Source organism: Aplidium turbinatum, chromosome 12 (genome assembly GCF_918807975.1).
Source record: "Aplidium turbinatum chromosome 12, kaAplTurb1.1, whole genome shotgun sequence".
Lineage (NCBI taxonomy): Eukaryota > Metazoa > Chordata > Ascidiacea > Aplousobranchia > Polyclinidae > Aplidium > Aplidium turbinatum.
Window position 1 is genome coordinate 15,470,088 of NC_137483.1, and position 19,752 is coordinate 15,489,839.

General features: G+C 37.5%; 1 protein-coding gene across 1 annotated transcript; it reads right to left on the reverse strand.

Moving 5' to 3' along the window:
• Positions 1-615: 615 nt before the first annotated feature.
• On the reverse strand, positions 616-2,064 carry LOC145780612 (MAP kinase-activated protein kinase 5-like). The gene has a single exon (XM_082592238.1). It carries the CDS (start codon positions 2,062-2,064, stop codon positions 616-618), a length of 1,449 nt encoding a protein of 482 aa, XP_082448364.1.
• Positions 2,065-19,752: the final 17,688 nt, after the last annotated feature.

Sequence of the window (19,752 nt, forward strand, 5' to 3'; positions counted from 1 at the left end):
CAATTAAAAAGCATGTTGAAGAAAGTAAATGACCAACAACTAAGAGGAAAATTTTTTACTGATAGGCCTATGTTTTAAAATGAAGTCTAATCACAATCCTCAAAGTCAGTGTTTAATTTAAATGACTTGTACAGGCTAGGTTTATGTTTGTGGGAAGTTTGGGGCATTTAACTTAACAAGGTTAGACTAATTGATCCCCACCCTTGTCAAGCATATATACCTATTTTCCAGTGGACAGATTTTAAAAGAAATAGTCTAAGAATCTATTACACAATACATGCTTAATATACCGGTATATTAAACATTAGTCTTAATAAATGGATGCATTAATTATTTATAATATTATATCACATTTTCAAGCAACCTCAAAACTACATTCAGTGGACAAAATGAAAGTATGTTACCTACACTAAGTTAACTGATGCGAAGACAAATTGGGATTATGACTTTACTAATAAAAAAACAACCAGTTTTGAGGTGAAACAATAAATTTATTTTTAGAACTTTCCTGATGATTAACGATGGAACAAACGTCCATACTGTAAGTGCGAATTCGAGTGAGTAGGCCACACTTCTGTAGTAAACAACATTTCAAAGAAAACTATTCAATATTTCTTAATCAGATCCAAATATATGCACTTTGTTATTGACATGAGATTCCAGTATTGTCTTGATATTAAGTGCAAAGTCTAACATATCAATTTCCTTTTCAAACTTATTCCCGTTCCAAGAATATCTTTTCAGTATACTCAGTAAAGATTCATTATCAGGATTTATCTGCACTGCAACACTCACTGAATTTTCAAGATCTTCCATTGGGTTGCTGCCATCTTTTTTTGGAAACATACATCGAGCAATTACATCACGCAAAGACTTGTGAGATATTGGATCAACCGCAGGAGGACAGCTTGCAGTGAAGTGAATTCCTTGCAGTTCTTCCTTGCGGTTTATTTCTTTACGCTTGAGAAATATTGGATTTATAGCAGCTTCAATAGGCTTTAGATTTACTGGTCGATCAGGTATTCTCATTTTTTTCAAATGATTATCATGCAAAAGTGCTGCTTCTTGAAGGTTAGCCTTGTTGGACATGTATACAGGGGATTGTAGCAGTGTATCAGGGACTTCTTCAGTTAACCAGGGATGTTTGACCAAATCTCCAATGGTCATTCTTTCATGAGGATCTACACAAAGCAGTCGTTTGACTACATCTTTTGCTCTGTCTGACACTCTCTCCCACTCTCGATCTGGAAACTGATAAGTTCCGCTCATGATTTTTCTTCTCATACTACGATCAATGGCTCTCCGCGAAGTAGGATGTTCAGAATAAAATGGTGGATAACCACACATGAGAATGTATATTATAACTCCAAGTGACCACATATCACAACTTTTGTCATAAGTATATGGTGTGGTCACTGCAACACTGTTTCTTTCTCTTCGATGTCTTCTTTGAGCTTCTAAAACTTGGGGAGAGACATAATATGGAGTAAATTGGGGAGTCATTAAATCTCCGTTGTCTAACTTTGCAAACCCAAAATCACAGAGCTTAATTGGAGAATCTTCTGCAGAACTTTTGTACAACATATTTTCTGGTTTTAAGTCTCTATGTGCAATATTCATGCTATGTAAATGGCATACAGCAAGCGCAATTTGCATTGTTGTAGCGGCTGCATGTCTTTCGGTGAATCCATGCTGTTTGCTGATACGAAAAAACAATTCTCCGCCGTCCATTAATTCAAGAACAAGCAGTAAACGAGATTGTGATGCAGATTCACCTGGAAACTGCAACTCATTTCGAAACACTTCATAAAGTGTTACCACATGGGGGTGACCACTGCAAGCCCAATGCATTTGAACTTCTTGTTGAGCTTTAGGACGATCAACAACAACTTTAATTGCAAAATTTTCACCAGTGCTTCGTTTTGTGGCCATTCGAACTGGACCAGAAATTCCTGTTCCCAATTTTTGATTCCAATTGACTTCATACTCATCAGTTATAGAAGTTGTTTTTATGTCAATCTTTCCAGGGATAGGTTTAAAGGGAGTAGTTGTGTTATCAGCCATTGCTCTGCTAAAAATATTGAAACAGCTACCAATTACAGAGGATCAAAAACATATACGTTAGATGATAAATACTCTGAAAATAAAAAAGGCAACACTTAGCACAACATTACAGCTGTCCCAGAACCAGAAAAGTATAAGTATAGTCCAAAGTTGAATCTGAAGCATTTCATAACCAATCAAAATAGGCTACTGCATTACAAACACAACAAAATCAATACACTTTGTTTGAATATATTGTAAATATAGCCTCTGAAGCTATATGCACACATTGCCAAGCATGACGTTTTACCTCAATATGCACTCAGGGGTGTACTGTTTTGGTATCAAGCGCATTATAACGTCCGCGTTTTGAAGCTTAAGTACCTTTTTGTAGACTCTTGCTATGCTTGACATATGGGCTATTGTTTTTCCTTGTGATGGTCAGAAACAAAAACAAACTGAAGTGATGAAATTATTTTTTTTAATCAATATTGTTACTGTTTACAGACGCCAAACTAACTTTTCAACAGCAAAACTGCAGTGCGATGAAACAAAGATCACATACAAGTTCGTTTGGCAAATGTGGTCACATCCCCTTATGACAAACGAAAACTTACCCAGACAAATTTTCAAATTCCAGAAAATTAAAAGAACTTTAACTTTATTACTCATATTTGAAGACATAAAAAATTGGGCTGTAAGCTACTTAAATTAAAATTCACCACAAAAAAGCAGTAATGACTAAGTTGCTTCAAATTTAATTTAAGAAAAACATTTCACTACAGTGTCAAACTGATATCTTTTGGAATACCAACTAAAAAACAGCGCACAAGCCACCAATTCAGATGAAAAAACTTTTAAATTTAGAATTGTTATATACACAATTTTTTTATTTTTGTTCTCTCGTTTTTTATTTTAAAGAAGAAGGTAAAAGAAAAGAATATGTCATGCTCGAGTGGACATGTGCATATAGCCTCAGAGGCTGTATTTATAGCCTATATTCACAATAGATGATAAGAATAGTCACTACGTATAAAAAAGATGATCAGCACGCACAACGCTTGGAGTGTGTAATCACGAGTACAAGACACAATCATATGGTACACTAAATTGACCACTACCATACATCACAACCAATGTTCTCACAAATGCAAACAAAAAATTCCCAAAATCTGCAAAAAAACAACTTGGTGTAGTGCTGTAACAATATTGATTTAAAGGTCAGAATTGCTTTATCACACATAAAACCCACTAAAGAGAAGGACAACTGGGAATGCTCCAGTTCTAGTCTCAACTGTTACCTACTCCATTTTCCAAAGTTCATTGCATAGGCCTAGATGTCCCTACTGTTGGGATAAAATTGATGTGGGAGGTTGAGGTGGATAAATCAGTTCAAAAAGATAAACAAAATTAAGTGCATTTTAGCACAAACTAGTACTACAATATTTAATCAGTGCAGCAAGTGAACCTGGGTAAGAAATTCTATGAATTGATCATGTTCCTAATTTTGTCTCTAAGTAGGCGTAAAATTCCCAATCCAGTGACAAATTCCCTAAAAATGGGAACACTGACTACAAAGTTGCCAGATGTTTTAAAAATTGCCAGTGTAAATGCTATTGAAAAGTAGTAAAGATCCCATACTCAGTTACTGAGCTTTGGGGAATGAGAAGATAAGGTTCTCATTATACTAAGCCTTCGGCACTAAGGAGAGTAGGGTGGCCAGTTCCTTTCTCTCGGCCGCCTTTACTTCAGCAACTACGCCCACCCAATTTATTACACCATGGGTAGAGGTGAGCGGTGTTTTTCAACAACCAGCTGAAGCCGGGAATCAAACCAGGTTTGCACAATTGGAAAGCCAACACCTTATCCGTTGCGCCATCCCACCGCTATTGAAAAGTAACCCATTGTTATAGGTGATGAAACAAGCCCAAAATATGACAAATTTGCGCATACTATAGTCAAAATCGAACAAACTTTGTTGAAAATGGAACAAAACCAAACAAAAAAACACTATTGCCATTTGAAATGTTTTTGTGGCTGCTAAAATGTTCTGATAATTTTAAAACAAAACTAGCCAAATTGCCAACCTTGACTACAAACAACAGCACATAGTCCAGGGGTCCTCAACCGTGGCCCTCTACCTTCCAAGGGGGCCACAGAGTGTTGTCAGGGGGGCTACGATAAAATGCTTCATTAATGAATTATAACATGTATTACTTGAGAAACGTAGAATTGTGACACAAAAAGCACTCATGTAGGTGTTAGTATTGTAAAGCCAGCTAAAAGCATGTTCTTTCATCGTATGTTCTATCTCACTGCATGTTGCATCATATTTTGTGATTGTAACATAACAATCAAGGATACGCTTGATTTATTGCCATAGTCTATTACGAAAAAGAAAGCATTGGCGTGGCTTTGTGATGTTTTCATTTTGTAAATGAAAAACCTGTACGGCAGTTTTAGTTCATTGGATTTAGTTGTAGTGATAGACTGAGTGTTCGTCTTGCTGTATCAAAGACTGAGCTGAATATAAAAGGCTTGCTAAAACAAAATCAGGCACAAGTTTCTCACTGAGGTACCGTATAAATCATTTAATCACTCGTTAACTGTTTTCATTAATTTTGTTTCGTTCGTTGTTCTTTAAACAAATACATTTTTATTTCACTCAAGGGGGCCACAGTCTGGGGGGCCATAACTCAAAAAAGGTTGAGAACCACTGACATAGTCTATCAAACACAGTAAGCCGGCCAAGATTTACACATCTCCTAAAATTTAAGAAAAAGAAGCATTCAGGCTGTTCTTCATTCAGCGGCACCTAGTGGATGGAATAATTCTCCGGCAACAACACTTCAACAATCAGAAAACTTCACTGTGTCAATCTAGGTAACCGGTCCTGCGTCAAAAGCCTCTACAAGTATGCAAAACTACTAAGAATAGGAAGTGGTTATACTTATGGCGCCGTAGGTATAGCCATTTCATGCCTTTTTTTATCTTTACGTCGCTTTCACTAAGCATGCGCGCTGTTGCTGAGTTTGCACGCCAAACTACTGATGCATTTTTTTCTTCTTTTACTTTCTCTTTCAAAGCAAAAGATGAGAAAACAAATGAAAAAATGTGCGTATTTATAACTTCTAAATTCAACTGTTTTTGCCAACTGAATCAGTGGCGCGTGTAATATTTGTCTGGCTTGTACTCCTAAGAATATGAGTTCGATACCACCAGGAAGTGCTCTTTTTTTAAACTAAATTCTAACCCGAAGTGACTCAATCATTAGGCTACGTATTTTTGTGGTTGTTCAGTTTAGTTTGTATTTAGTTCTGACCACCACAACGATAAAACAGTATATGACAAACATAGCAGCTAGGTCTAGAAAGGGTGCCAGATGTTTCGTTCCGACGTTTCGGCCCTACAAGACATCGGCTACCGGTACTTTGGTGGAAAGTGCAAGATTGAGAGTGGCAAAACACCACCAAAAGATCTCAGGGACGAAACATCTGGTAAGCGTGCGAGATTGAGAGTGGCAAAACACTGCGACCGAAAAGAAGTTTTATTCGAAGTCGGCATAACCTTAATATACAATAACCCTAACCCTAGCCTATATACAATACAGCCACTGCAGCAAGTGCAGCATTCAACATCACAGCATTTAATTTTATTTGTCAGAGGTGGATGAAGATTCGATAGCTCAGTTGGTTAGCGCGTGACTTCGTGAACGAAGAAGCTTCAAGATCAAGCAGCGCTGGTTCAACTCTGGGGGTATGCGCTTGAGCAATGCATTCTAAAGACTGCTTTCCATTCAGTGGCACCTAATGGGTGAAATAATTCCCCGGCAACAACACTTCAGTAATCGGAAACTTCACTCTGTCAATTTCGGTAACCGGCTTTGCGGGTCAAAAGCCTTGACAAGTAACTCATGCGGAAGTACCAGGAATAACCTATCAAGCCTTTGTCAGTCCGAGGATAAAGATTCAAAACCAACCATGATATGCCCTTTAATATCAACTGTCTGATTGTGGAAACGAACTAATACATAGTAGGCCTATCTGAAAACAATTGTGATTAAAAAAGCTATAATTACCATGTCATCTGGTTCAGCGCTTCCCAACCTTTTTCAGTTCGCGACCCACTTTTAATGCAAGTTTTATTGTGCGACCAACAATGAGATATGACATCTTTATTATGGTATCTTTACCACTGGCATACATACTGAAATAAGTTTTTAGTTAATGCAACACAACACATCTAATTGCATCTCTGTTACATTGTTGCATAATGGACCTTTTGCACATTCAAAATCACCAGAGCGTGACGTTTGAGTTACGCGGAGTCTGAGGGTTAAGAATCGCTTCTTTTCTACGGTTTATGAAGGCGTTTCTTGTTATTGCAAGCAAGCGTGAGGTCGCTGGCAGGTGAAAGTAAATTTTTTGTGTTTATGAATTGTTGTAGGTTATCGGTACACTTCAGTTCTTGTTCGTTTTAATCATAATGTTGGCTAACAGTAACAGACTAGGAAAGGCAATTTAGGACGCCATTGTGGAGCGTGTGCATTTTGACCGGGAATTATGGATCACGTTAGTGGTAGCCTACCTTGTCTTGCACCATTTTCTTTTCATTCTGCATAACATATGCAACAAACCAACCACACTTCATTGGTGATGCCAAGCATAGTCACTGGTATTTTCCTGTCGAAGATGTGAAATTGACGAATTTTTTTATGGCCCACTCTCTACATGAATGCGATGGCGTGCAATACTTCGTGTATTCAACACATCGTCTTCACTCATTTGAGGCCTACCTAGGAAAGGAGAGATATTCAAATGTAGACCAATACCATGTAGGCTAAATCTTTTTCTATAAGAAACCTTTTTTCGGCCATAACAGCATTATTGAAGTGCATTAGCAGCTATTTTCTGCTTCAAAAGGTGAAACATCCACTCCTCTGACATATTTCTTTGTCACTCACATTACCAGTGTAGCCTACAACTGAGATACAAACATAATAGCCCCATTTCTTAGATCAACTCCCACTAATCTAATGACTTTGCAGTGTTCGCACTTTTATAGTTCGAGTACGTTTGCGACTGACGGTGAAGTGAGGATGGTGTTTCGAGACGTATACTTCAGTGCAGTCGATGGTGATCATGGTGCTTGAGTAGGCTAGTCTGTTTTGAAGTCTAGCTACATGGCTGCTATGATAACATCACGATGACGGAATATGTTCAAACTAATCAACCTTGAATAGATGAGATGCATTCATGAATAAAAAATACGGTGTACAGTACGAATGCAGAAGTAATACCAAACCTTGTGCCTAAGTCTGTATAAAACAAACCCAGGCAAAGCTTCATCAACACCAAGAAAAATTCATCTTTCACCGCTAGTCTATGTAGCCTAGATGCAGTGCTCCTGTATCATTTTGAGGTATTTTAAAAGTAGCATCGTTATCAAGTTCTGCATCAACATTTTGATTTGCATGCTTAGCTTTTGAAGCTGTGTAATTCAGGAAATTCTTCCTATCTTTGCCGATCAAGATCGCTTCCAATACAGTAAAGAACGGGTCGAAGGTTAACACTTCTGTAGCCTAAGTTAGGGGTGTATGGGGGTTTGTGTGAAAGGTAGCACCTCTAGTTCTTCCATTTTCTCATGAGAGTAATGGTAACATTGGTCCTTCATATAAACCCCAAGTCTCATTTATGGCTCCACGAAGTTGGTAATGCACACCAACGGCCACACCCTGGTAACGGCATAATGCTGGCTAAACTAAATGAGGCGCATGTTAGAACAGCTTTAACATGGTAGGGAAGTCAATCCCTTTAAGTGCATAAAGTCTAGAATGGCTGAAAAGGCAGAAGAACCATAAATAGTCCATGGCTTGGAAGGCATGATAGCAAAACGATGTGACCCGTTTAGGCACACTTTTGACGTTTAGAGTACAGTGGCTGGTCACCTTGGAAAAGATTGGAGCCTTACCAAGTATATATTCCATAGTAAACAATGCTAGCTATCAAAACGAAAATGAGTCATGGAGACTGATCAGGGCCCCCAGCTGTGAAGTCCCCTAAAAGCTACAGGGAAGGAGGAACCTCTTCTACGTGCACAGCTGCTCGTGATGATGGCTTATGCCCAAATCCCTCTGGAAGGCATAAGTCTGATGGTAGACTGCTAAATACTAGAAAAAGGGCACTCAAAATAGGAACATGGAATGTAAGAACCCTTTATAAAGCAGGTCGATACAAAAATTTAAAACAAGAGATGTCGGTCATGAACTTCGATTTAATTGGGATAAGTGAAACTAGATGGATAGGTGATGGTAAAGTGACAGAAGATAGATTTGTTTTTGTATATTCAGGAGGAGAACAGCATATGTACGGAGTCGGTATGATAATGAAAAAAGAAATAGCTAACTCAGTCATTGGATATTGGCCAATTTCTAACAGAGTTATGATGATTAAATTGTCTGCAGCACCATTTAATGTAAATATATTACAAATCTATGCACCAACCCAAGAACATACCGATGAAGAGATTGAGTTGTTTTATGAGTCAATAAAGGATGTACTTAAATATACTAAAAGTGGAGAAGTTAATATAGTAATGGGCAATTTTAATGCAATAGTGGGTGATCATCATGAATATCCCACAACTGGTCGTTATGGATTTGGCAATTTAAATGAACGTGGAAGAAAGTTGCTGGAATTTTGTAAACTTAATGATTTAGTAATAGCGAACACTCTTTTTCAACATCCTGCTAGGCGGTTGTGTACATGGCAAAGTCCAGGTTATCAATTTCGGAATCAAATTGACTATGTTATGATAAACCAGAGGTTCAGAAATGCAGTAAGACAAGTTAAAACGTATCCAGGATGTGACATAATGTCTGACCACAATCCAGTTGTTATGAAAATCCAAATAAAGCTAAAAAGAGTGAAAAGAACAAATATGTCAGAACATACCGACATGAACATGCTTAAAAATGAACAATATCGAGAGAAATTCAGTATTACAGTAAACAATAAATTTGAATTATTACAGCAAACAGAAATTCCTCAAGTAATTCCACAAGAAACTATAGATAGAAGTTGGAATGAAATTAAAGAAACCTTAAATGATGCAGCTACTAACATTCTACCATCAAAGAGGAAAAATATTAAACAGCCTTGGATTACTGAGAAGATACTTGACTTAATGCAACAGAGAAAGAAAAACAAATTCAATAATCACAAGAAATATAAAGCTTTAAATAAGGAAATATCCCAATTATGCAAAGATGCTAAACAAAGGTGGTGGAAAAATCAATGCAGTGAAATAGAACACCTAGTTTAAGCATCTCATAAGTCACTTGAGTTACACAATAAAGTTAAACAGCTAACATGTTTGAAGAAAGTTGAACAAGCAAACAGCTGCATCATGGATAGTGGAGGAAAAATGTTATTTCAGGAAGAGGATATAAAGAGTAGATGGGAAGAGTATGTAACAGAATTATATGATGATGATAGAACATGTATGCCTGAAATTACCAATAATGAAGGAGAAGAAATATTGATATCTGAAGTTGAGAAAGCCATTCAAGATCTGAAATGTAATAAAGCTGCAGGAAAGGATAACATATATCCAGAAATGCTAAAAGCACTCAATGGCATAAGTTTAAAACGCATACACAAATTATGTAATGAAATATATATGACTGGATTTATACCTAAAGAAATGAATAAAACTGTTTTTGTCAGACTACCAAAGAAATCCACAGCAAAGAACTGCAGTGACTTTAGAACATTAAGTTTGATCAGTCATGTACTGAAAATTTTGTTGAGAATAATTTTATTAAGAAATCGAAAATCTATTGAGAATGAGGTTAGCATGACTCAAAGTGGATTTATAACTGGTAAAGGAACACGAGAGGGTATACTTAACTTCAGAACAATTTGTGAGAGTTACAATGCAGTAAATAAAGATGTATATGCATGTTTTATTGATTATTAGAAAGCATTTGATAGAGTTAACCATGAGAAACTGATTCATTGTTTGTCCAATACGTATTGGTATGAATGGCAAAGACTTACGTTTTATTATCAATTTGTACTGGAATCAAAAAGCATTTATTCGCATGGAAAAAGATTTGTCTAAAGGAATTGATATCAAGCGTGGAGTACGCCAAGGATGTGTACTTTCTCCATGTCTTTTTAATTTATATATAGAAATGATTTTTCGATCCATTGATGATATGAGAGGAGTAAAAGTTGGTGGCTTGAATATAACAAATTTACGCTATGCTGATGATGCTGTTCTGTTGGCTGAATCACAAGAAGATCTTCAAGAAATATTGGACAATGTTAACTCAATTGGTAAAGAATTTAATATGAAAATTAACGCTAAAAAGACCAAATCAATGATAATCTCAAAATCACCAGACACTTCAGTACTCCAAATTATAATTGAAAACGAAATTATACAAAAAGTAAAATCTTTTTCATATCTTGGTCATTTAATAACTGAAGATGGGAGGTGTGACCATGAAATTCTTAGACAGATAGAAATTGCAAGAACTACATTTGGAAAAATGAAAAATATTTTAACCAATCAACGTTTAAATTTATCAACTCGTCTCAGGATATTAAAATGCTATATCTGGTCGACCCTATTATACAATTCCGAAACTTGGACAATGTCACAAAAAATGGAGAAACGGATCGATGCCTTCGAGCTCTGGACATACAGGCAAATGTTAAAAATTTCATGGAAACAAAAGATCACTAACGATGAAGTACTCTCCAAATTCAATTCAAGCAAAATGCTCTTACAAACAGTCAAAAGAAAGTGGAAGTATTTCGGACACACAATAAGGCAAAATTCATTACAAAGATCATTAATAGAAGGGAAGATAAACGGTAAAAGAAGTGAAGGCAGACCAAGAATGATTTGGACAACAAACATCACAAAATGGACAAAATTAACTTATGAATGTGCAGTACGCACAGCTCATGGTCGAGAACAATGGCGCATTGTATCCAACCCTCCATACGAGGAAGGAACAAAATGATGATGAGCCTAAGTTTACAACTTAAAAGAGGTTTATTTTCTGGAAAATTATACTGAAACACTGATACACGCCTGTAAAGACCACAAAACAACAGCTTATGCAAACGTTAAACAATTTATTCGCCTGCAAACTACGCCACTAACTCTATTGCACAGCATTGCAAACAGCGGCTAGTCGTTCACGACTCCAACGTCACGCTCTGTTGGTTTGATATGCAAAAGGTCTATTGTTACGTAATGAAATGCCATAATTTCCCGATCTAATAAAAAACTGGGTGCACAATTCATGAAAATGGAAAATCAACAAATAAGGTGAAGATAAGAGTAGCGATGGCGAAGGCGCAGTACTGTTCAAGACCAAACTGCGACTTGTGAGATCCATAGTAATGCCGGTATTTTTCTAGAAAATTTTAACATTCAGTAACATTTACAAATGCTTTGCGACCCACCTAAAATAGCTCCGCGACCCACCGGTTGGGAAGCACTGATCTTGAATGTAACCTCTCAAAGAATATGCAGTCATATCAACAGCAGTGGCGCCGCCAGACTTTCAACAATGGGGGGGGCAAAATATTGACAGGGCAAGACAGTAGCGTAATCAAAAACTTTGAAAGGGGGCGGTGTTGACAGCCGGCGGGCGAAGCCCGATGGCGTGTTCGCCGAAGGGGACACTTAGCGAAGGGGGGTCTGGGGGGCCTCCCCCAGAAAATTTTGAAAAATTACTTTCAGTTTGGTGCATTCTGAGAGTATTTTCAACAAAATTGTGGACCATGAATATTTCTGTAAAATGGTGCTGTCCGGTGGCATAGCAAAATGATAAGATCATGTTTTCTTTGGCATTTTTCGGAAATAAAGCTAAGTCTCTATGTTTTCTTGTTGCTAATTCCAGACTGAGATATTTGAATGTTTGGTATTGGCAAAACTCGCTCTTTTAATGCAGTTTCATTTAAAATTAGGCAAACTTTGTTTTAGAGACATAGGTTGATTGCTTTTTTTTTTGCGAGATTATTACAGTTTTATTATTTATCAATTTTCTCCTTGGTTGATTCAAAAAACGATCTTATTCCGGTAAGTCACTAACTTTTATGCTCTGAAGTCAACCCAAAGTTTAGAAAATGTAACGTCATAGAGGTCATACATCTTGATGAGTGTCAAACAAAAAGCTTTGAGACAATGAAGTTACTTTAGGCTATTTCTGATATATTCAAGTTTTGTATAACGAATAGCTGTTTAGATGTTAATCTAGATTGAACAAGCGATCTCAGCAGTTGCAGATGGCTTGCATCCTTGCACAGTTTGACGAGAAATTACATCATAGGCTAAAATTTTTCTTGTAAACAATGTATTAACATCCGTAAATTCAATTTGAAAGGTTGAAACCCCCGAACCCCCCTCCCTTGGCTACGCCACTGGTGCAAGACATGCAAGACAGTGGTAGGCTATATTGTTTAATTTCTCTTGTTTTCTACCAGGGCTGGAAAAAATGTTTAGCTTCCCGGGAATCTGTTTTTTAGTGAAAGAATTTCCCGCGGCTTACAATCACGATAATGAGAACCTTATATTTTACTGATCTCCGGAGCTGACGTAAACCTTAAAAGTCATGTCGACATATTCTTGATGCCCCCCTTATCGAAAATTGTTCTTTGTAATACGGCTTTGAAGGAGGATTACGACTATGAACAAAAGAATAAACTTTAAACTTCATTTTGAATTGAAAAGACATGACGTAATGTCTTCCAACCTTAGTTATATATTTTTTCATTACGTAACGTCTTGTAGGAATAAAATGAAAATCAGTATGATCACTCAAAATGAAAGCAATGGGACTACGAATCCTCACTGAACCAATCAATCAATGGTCTTGTTGCACCGAAGATGACAACCTTATATTTTACGGGTGGCGCCGATATCGTCCCCTGCCGATATCGTCCCACCGATATCGTCCCCTCATTTATCGGTATGCGCAATTATTTACGCCGCCAGAAAAAGCGTCACATGCGGCGGGCTGTTGGATTTCAACTCGAGCGTTAATGCCGATATCGTCTCTCAACGAGATTCGCAATTATTTACGCCGCCAAATAAAGCTTTATATGCGGCGGGCTGTTGGATTTCAGCTGGAGCGTTAATGCTCATGTGTACCAACGACGACGTTTCCTTTTGTCGGTGATTTTTTTCAGATACTTGCTAGGCTGGGTTAAGATCATTTTGTTTGTGATGAGAGCACAGTATACGCTTACTGCACCACCAAGTATAGGCTATAAATTTGTTTACTTTCATTCCGGGACTTTCATTTAATTGTGTGTCTGAAAATACGCTATCGTGTAATAAGCCAAATAGCCTACAAAAAAGTATGCTTTAAATGGTGATCAAGACATGAAAATAGCCCAGCCTAGTCTAAGCTACCGGTAGCCTACTGGGCTTAAGGCTGGCCTGGGCTATATCTCTGATAGCGTGTAGGCTACAAACAATCTTTTCTGTAAAGCCACACCAAATTCACAAATCAAACATCCAAATAGGCTACACTAAATTTCTCTTTTCAAATTATAACAAATCCAGTTTTGTATTAAATAAAAAAAATCCTAAACTACAGGCCTACAGAAAAATCAAGCTAATTAGCCTACTTTTGCTTGGTGTTGGTCTGCATTTAGGTAAGATAAAAAGCAGACTAGTTTTGGCATAAAAGATTAATTATTGTTGTTTAAATGTGCAAATTGGTGCCAATGAAATGGCCCTTCAGGTAGGCTATTAAGTGCTTCTCCAAATAAAAACACTGTCACGCAGTTGGTGGTTTGGCTTTTTGATAGTCACACTACGTTGCCCAGACAATACAAATGGTCACCCATAGCGCAGTGAAATTCGGAAACCACAGTTCGAAGCAGTGGCGGCCAGTGGTGTAGCTACCTGTAGCGGACGCTGCTTTCAGCATATCCACCCATACACAGCCATCAGTGGGATGGCAACATTCCTGGGCGAAGTCGGCAAGGAATGATAGGACACGAGGTCGACTACGCTGCTGTATTGTTGCTAATTCAAACTCAGAAGATCGATGCTTGCTCACAACGTAATTGTTTATAGGTTTTAATCTTCGATCCAGCAACACAGAAAGTAAAGGAAAACACCAGAATCATTAAAGCCCCACCACCAACAACTGGATACGAAATGTTGTCGCTGCTACATTATTAACAATAAACTGATCCAAACGTCATCCTGGCAGTGCCAAAAATATAGAAACAGTAGCAACAACGAAACTGATATATTGCTTTAGAATTACCAAGACTGATTTCTTGATACTGGTTTTAAGTTCTGATTTTAGATATTGCATTCAACTGATTTTCATATTGAAAGAACCGACTTTTCATATTGAACAAAAATTCAACAAACTGATTTTACATATTGCAAAACTCGACAAAAGACTGATAACTCTGATTTTTCATAGCGCAAAACTTAACACACTCTGATTTAGAATCATGAGCTAAACTTCTTTAAGAAGGTTCTAGTGTGGGATTGCGAGTTTTACATACGATCACACAACGCAACATGACTGCAAATCTACATAACGATGAACCAAGGTAGGAATTCGGCATAGTGAAGTTGATTACTGAAGTTGCATTCCCGATTACTGGATTGAATTCCCGAGACGTGCAGTTACGCGCTCAAGGCGGAGCCTTCTGAACAAATCTAGTGACGTGTACGTGTGACGTCAGAGATGACAGAGCTCTCTAGCGCTACATACCCATTGGATCTTGTTGCTAAATCCAGGGGCGGCATGTTGCTGGAGGGTGGCAAAATGTGATAATGTTTTAAACGAACAAAGACAGTCACCTTAATTTATTCTCAGACTTAAACGGCCTAAGTTAACACTGATCTAAGTGCAGCCAAAAAATTACACAAGTTATGCCTCTAATCTAAACTACTTTGCAACTTTTTTAGATTGTGACTCATTGAAAATGAAAAATAAATTGAATTGAATTAGGCTATGTGATATTTGTGACTGTATAATGATACTCATGCTGTTGAAGTCATAATAGAATGTCGGTTGTAACTTGTGAGCTATAACAATGCTCTGTCAATTTAGCTTCGGTAGTTAAGTTTAGATAAGTTTTCATTTATTTCACTTTCTCGAAGAGACAGGAAGAGACCGTGAGGTCATCGAGTTAACTGTCACCTTTACCATCTGTCTGTGGTAGATTGATGGGATTCCTTCAAATTCATGTGTGACCTCACCGTTGCCGTTTATATCGCAAGCTGTGAAAGAAGTTTTTTAAAACCTAAGTTGATGAAATCTTACTTGAGATCGACTATGGGAGAAAGCAGGCTATCTGCGCTAGCAATAGGGCTACTGTTTATTGAAAGTGATTTAATCGAGACATTATCTTTTGACCTGACGATATAATTTATGGATTTGCTTCAATGAGAGCTAGACGTATTGAATTTTGAACTTTAAATAAAATTTAACAAACACTGCTTTAATTCTTCTATGCATTGAGGAGCAACGCATTCTGCGATGGATAGCCTACAGTGCTATATAAAAACAAATATTATTATTATTATGTGGAATTTTAATCAGCTCTTACGACGGTGTTAAAGGAGGGCGGCATTTCTACAACAGGCGTAAGCAAAGGCCAAGGGATCCAGATTCTAAACTTTTCGATTTGTTAGTCGAACACATTACTAGACGACTTTCTTTTGAACCAACAATGACGTTGAGGGATGGCATAACAAACTGAAGCGGAAATGCCGACCCGCAAGCACATCGTTTTATTTGTTGGTTTCTATTTTGCACCACGAATCCTTGAAAGTTCCCTAAGGTTTAGAATCACTTAATCAAGGAAAACTAAAGAGGCGGCAGAGAAAAGTATACTTACACTTGCACAAGCGTGTATTCCACTACTGGAATCAGTACAAACGTGGTGAAAAAAGTGCAAAACAGCTTTTATCTGCTTGGCATTTCCTGAAGGTGGGGGGGTATTTCATCAAGATCTTGCTCCATGCCATACATCCAGGCAAATGAAGAGAGTTTTTCATCAACTTAAGATAAACGTTCTAGATTAGCCTGGAAACTCTCCTGACCTCAACCTTATAAAAAACCTTGGGTCAATTTTGAAATCTCTTTTGCAAAACTCGATTGAACCACAAAAACCAAACCCATAAAGGCCATTATTCAAGTATGGTATAGAGACCCGGAAATTCAACAAAAAAAAAAATACAAAAAGCTTGTTGAATCGATGCCAATTAAAGCGTGTGAAAGAGGTCCTGAAGAATTGAGGTGGTCACACAAGTTATTAATACCGGGTTTTGAAATGTATTGTGTGAAATAAATAATAAAAACGTTGACTAACTAAAATTGTAGCCTATGCTTTTTCCTGCTTGAGTCAATCAAAATGGACACGACTGTACCAGCACGTTAACGAACGAGAAAAGGTGGCAAAACCTTGAAAGGTTTAAAACGTGCCAAAAAGTTGACGTTTTTTGGCTGTTTCTGTGCTTTTTACTCTTATAGCCTAGGCCTACTAGCAGGCGCGAATCTAAGAGTTTTTTTCGGGGGGGGCCAAAAAATTTGAAAATCAATTAAAAAGAAAGAAAAAGCTAAACAGATATGAACAATGATACTACGGCATATACGATATGCTAGAAAATAGACATTAAAACAATCATTTTCATCAATTGTGATGCCGAGGGACTAATATCAGCTGTTTAGAAGCATATCAAACCATTTGATGCGGAAACATACAATTTTTCACAAAATTTCGGGGGGGGCCCGGGCCCCCTGGCCCCCCCCCCCCATAAATCCGCGCCTGCCTACTAGGATAAATATATGTGCTTTCAGTGGGTTACGTTGGACTTCTCAAAATAAATGTTCACGAAAACAAACTTAATGGTGACTAGAGGAACATGATTGATTGATTTTATTTCGTTGTAGGTAAATATAGTACAATAAATACAACAATAAAAAAGGAATTTCCAGCAACGGGAATCTGCGAAGAGACCATGGGTCTTCGAGTCAAGCAGATACCCCATGAAATATATATTCCTCGGACAAAAGAGCAGTGCAAAATTCATTAGTAGTCAGCACGCAGCACAAAGCAAGGCTATATTGAAATAAACGTTAAGTTTTTAATGTTGCCAGATAGCCTAACATCAAATCAACTTGTTCGATCCTACTCCTGCTTTGAAAAAAATTCTAATCACACTTTCATTTGGCTTTTCATTGCAGCCCGACTTCAAAAATACGTCTGGTATCTCAAGCGCCAGTGTTTTCTCTTCGCTTTCTTCCTTGCTTAGAACTATTTAGAAGCTATACATTTGAATACAATAAAGGGAATTTCTAATATGGGGGATTCTTACCTACATTGTTAAATAGGCGAAAGCTGAGCTTTTGGCAACACTGCTCTCAAGAGACGATATCGACATGGGGACGACATCGACCTGGGACGATATCGGTGGGACCATAGACTTTACATACGTAGACGAGAAACTGCAAAAAAAGAAAAAGGCGATTTTAATGCAACAAACCAAAGCCGCGTTAAAATCATGTGTCTGCCTTGCCACGCATGACTGGATCTAACTGGCTTTCCATTAGCAAAACAGAAAATGACACTTTCTTACAATTTCAAACTTCTGGAAGCGGAAGCTTCATGCTTATTGCTTATACAGGAATAGCAATGGCAGTGTCTGGTGAAAACCTATTCCTTTCTGATGAAGATTGGGAAATACACGTGGAGGTAATAATGGAGCACAGTTTCTATATTAATAATATAATATAGTAATAACTAATATAGTGATTGTGAATGGAGACCGTGTTTCGGACAGTAAAATATTTCAGCGGAACTTTTACTAGTAATACTTCAACTCTATCGTTGATATAGTTTGTCTAAAATCTATGGTTTAACATGTTAATCTACTTCAACAGAGACTGTTTGTTGTGGTTCTCTTTACAACTGCCTATTTTGGAGCCAGGGATTGTTTGGAGCTGCGTAAAGGTCTGTGACCCAGACTTTTGCCGCTCATACCGACTTCCGCCCGTAAGCTTCATGTTTTAAAAGTTATGAGATAGTTTTTTGTGACTTTGATTACAAAGCTTTAAGTTTTAGTCCTAATACATCGGTAGGCTATACACCAACCAGATACCACTCGAATGCTTTATCGGAAATAGGCTACTGTAATTCAACGTGGATCGTGCCTAGCAGTTGCAGCAGGATTGGCAAAGAAGTCTTCCGACCTTACTCCAAAAGCTATTGAAGTCATGACTTCCATTTACGACGGTAAGTTGTAGGCTAATTTTATGACAACAATCGATTTAAGAACAACCAACTAGTGAAGAATGTTGCATGCTTTTTTTAATTTTTCATCTTTATCCTCCATTTATGGGAAAACGGCGGAGGCGTTATGCATAGGACCATTTGATCCAGACCTGCTTGGGAGTTTCCACATTCAACTTTCCGATTTCATCTGAAGTTTGATCTTGTCAAATAGTGCTACTACCGAGATTTTAATTCAGTTCAGCCCCCTTAGAGAGTGTGCAATGTGCATGATAAAAGAAATATTGTTACTTTTTGTAAGAGCGGTAAGAGTAAGGCTTTTGGTCGGCTGATTTTTGATAAAGTAAAATGTATTCCTGTTTTACAGATATAGGTTAGAGTAGCTAACATTGAGATGGTTGTGCTTTTTTTTTCAGAGTTTTTGAAAAGTCGTGATGAAGGGCGATTGATAGGCTACGGCTATTTTCTCAAGACGCTAAGCGGTTGTCCTGTGAAATTAGTCTTTCGATAGGCGAGCTCCTAAAATGTTTAGATGTCATTCCAATAATTTTTTGCGAACGGAAGAATGAAGCTGCTGCCAGCAATCTTCAGACATTGTTATCAGTGACGAGGATAAAAAAACAGTGAAGTATATTGGAGGTTATATAATAAAAAATCTGCTACGCAAATCTTGGAACAAGGAAACAAAAAAATCTTTTTTGCAAAGGTGCGTTAAAAAAGTTCGGATTCTTCACTGCTCGAAATAACGGACCTCCTTCTTCGCATATTGATTGCTTTGGAAAAAGCCTTTCGAAAGAGCAAGTCGTTCGCTGGTATCGATTTAAATAGGCCTATTATGAACGAGTGTCTGGCATCGCCACATGTCCAAGCACATATACAAAAAATGTGTGTAGGCCTACATATGGATCTTGAAGATACCAGGCCATGCGTCTCGTGCGTCCACAGAATTGCTCGCTTATTTTTTTAAATTAGGGGCCATCGTTTTGCTAAGTCATTAGCAGAAAATGCCACAGCAAAGAACAGTAAGTCTCTTCGCAACTCTTTGAAAAAGCTGTAACTTGCTATTGAACTCTGTACCGTAAGTGATTCGTTTTTTCTATTTGTGTTCTGTGCCGTATTCTTATTTGTTGGCTGTGATTGTTGTATTTTATCTGTTATTCGGCTTGCCTTTTTAAGTCATGTGTTATTTCTCTTATGACCTTACACTAGAGTAGAGGACGAATTGCTTTCTTTTCGCTTATTGAATACAAGTATTTCCAGTTAGCCTATTTGTTGTTTTTTTTTTTCCAAAAAGAATATCAATCAATAATAATTCATTCGCAGAAACTCAACATTAACATTATCATAAAACACTAGGCAGTCACAAGCAAATTTAAAAATGGACCACTACTCTTTCCGGCGTTTCTTGAAAGGT

Bases quoted from the DNA above. Each gene is read 5' to 3' on its own strand.
- LOC145780612 (XM_082592238.1), bottom strand. From the start codon at position 2,064: ATGGCTGATAACACAACTACTCCCTTTAAACCTATCCCTGGAAAGATT.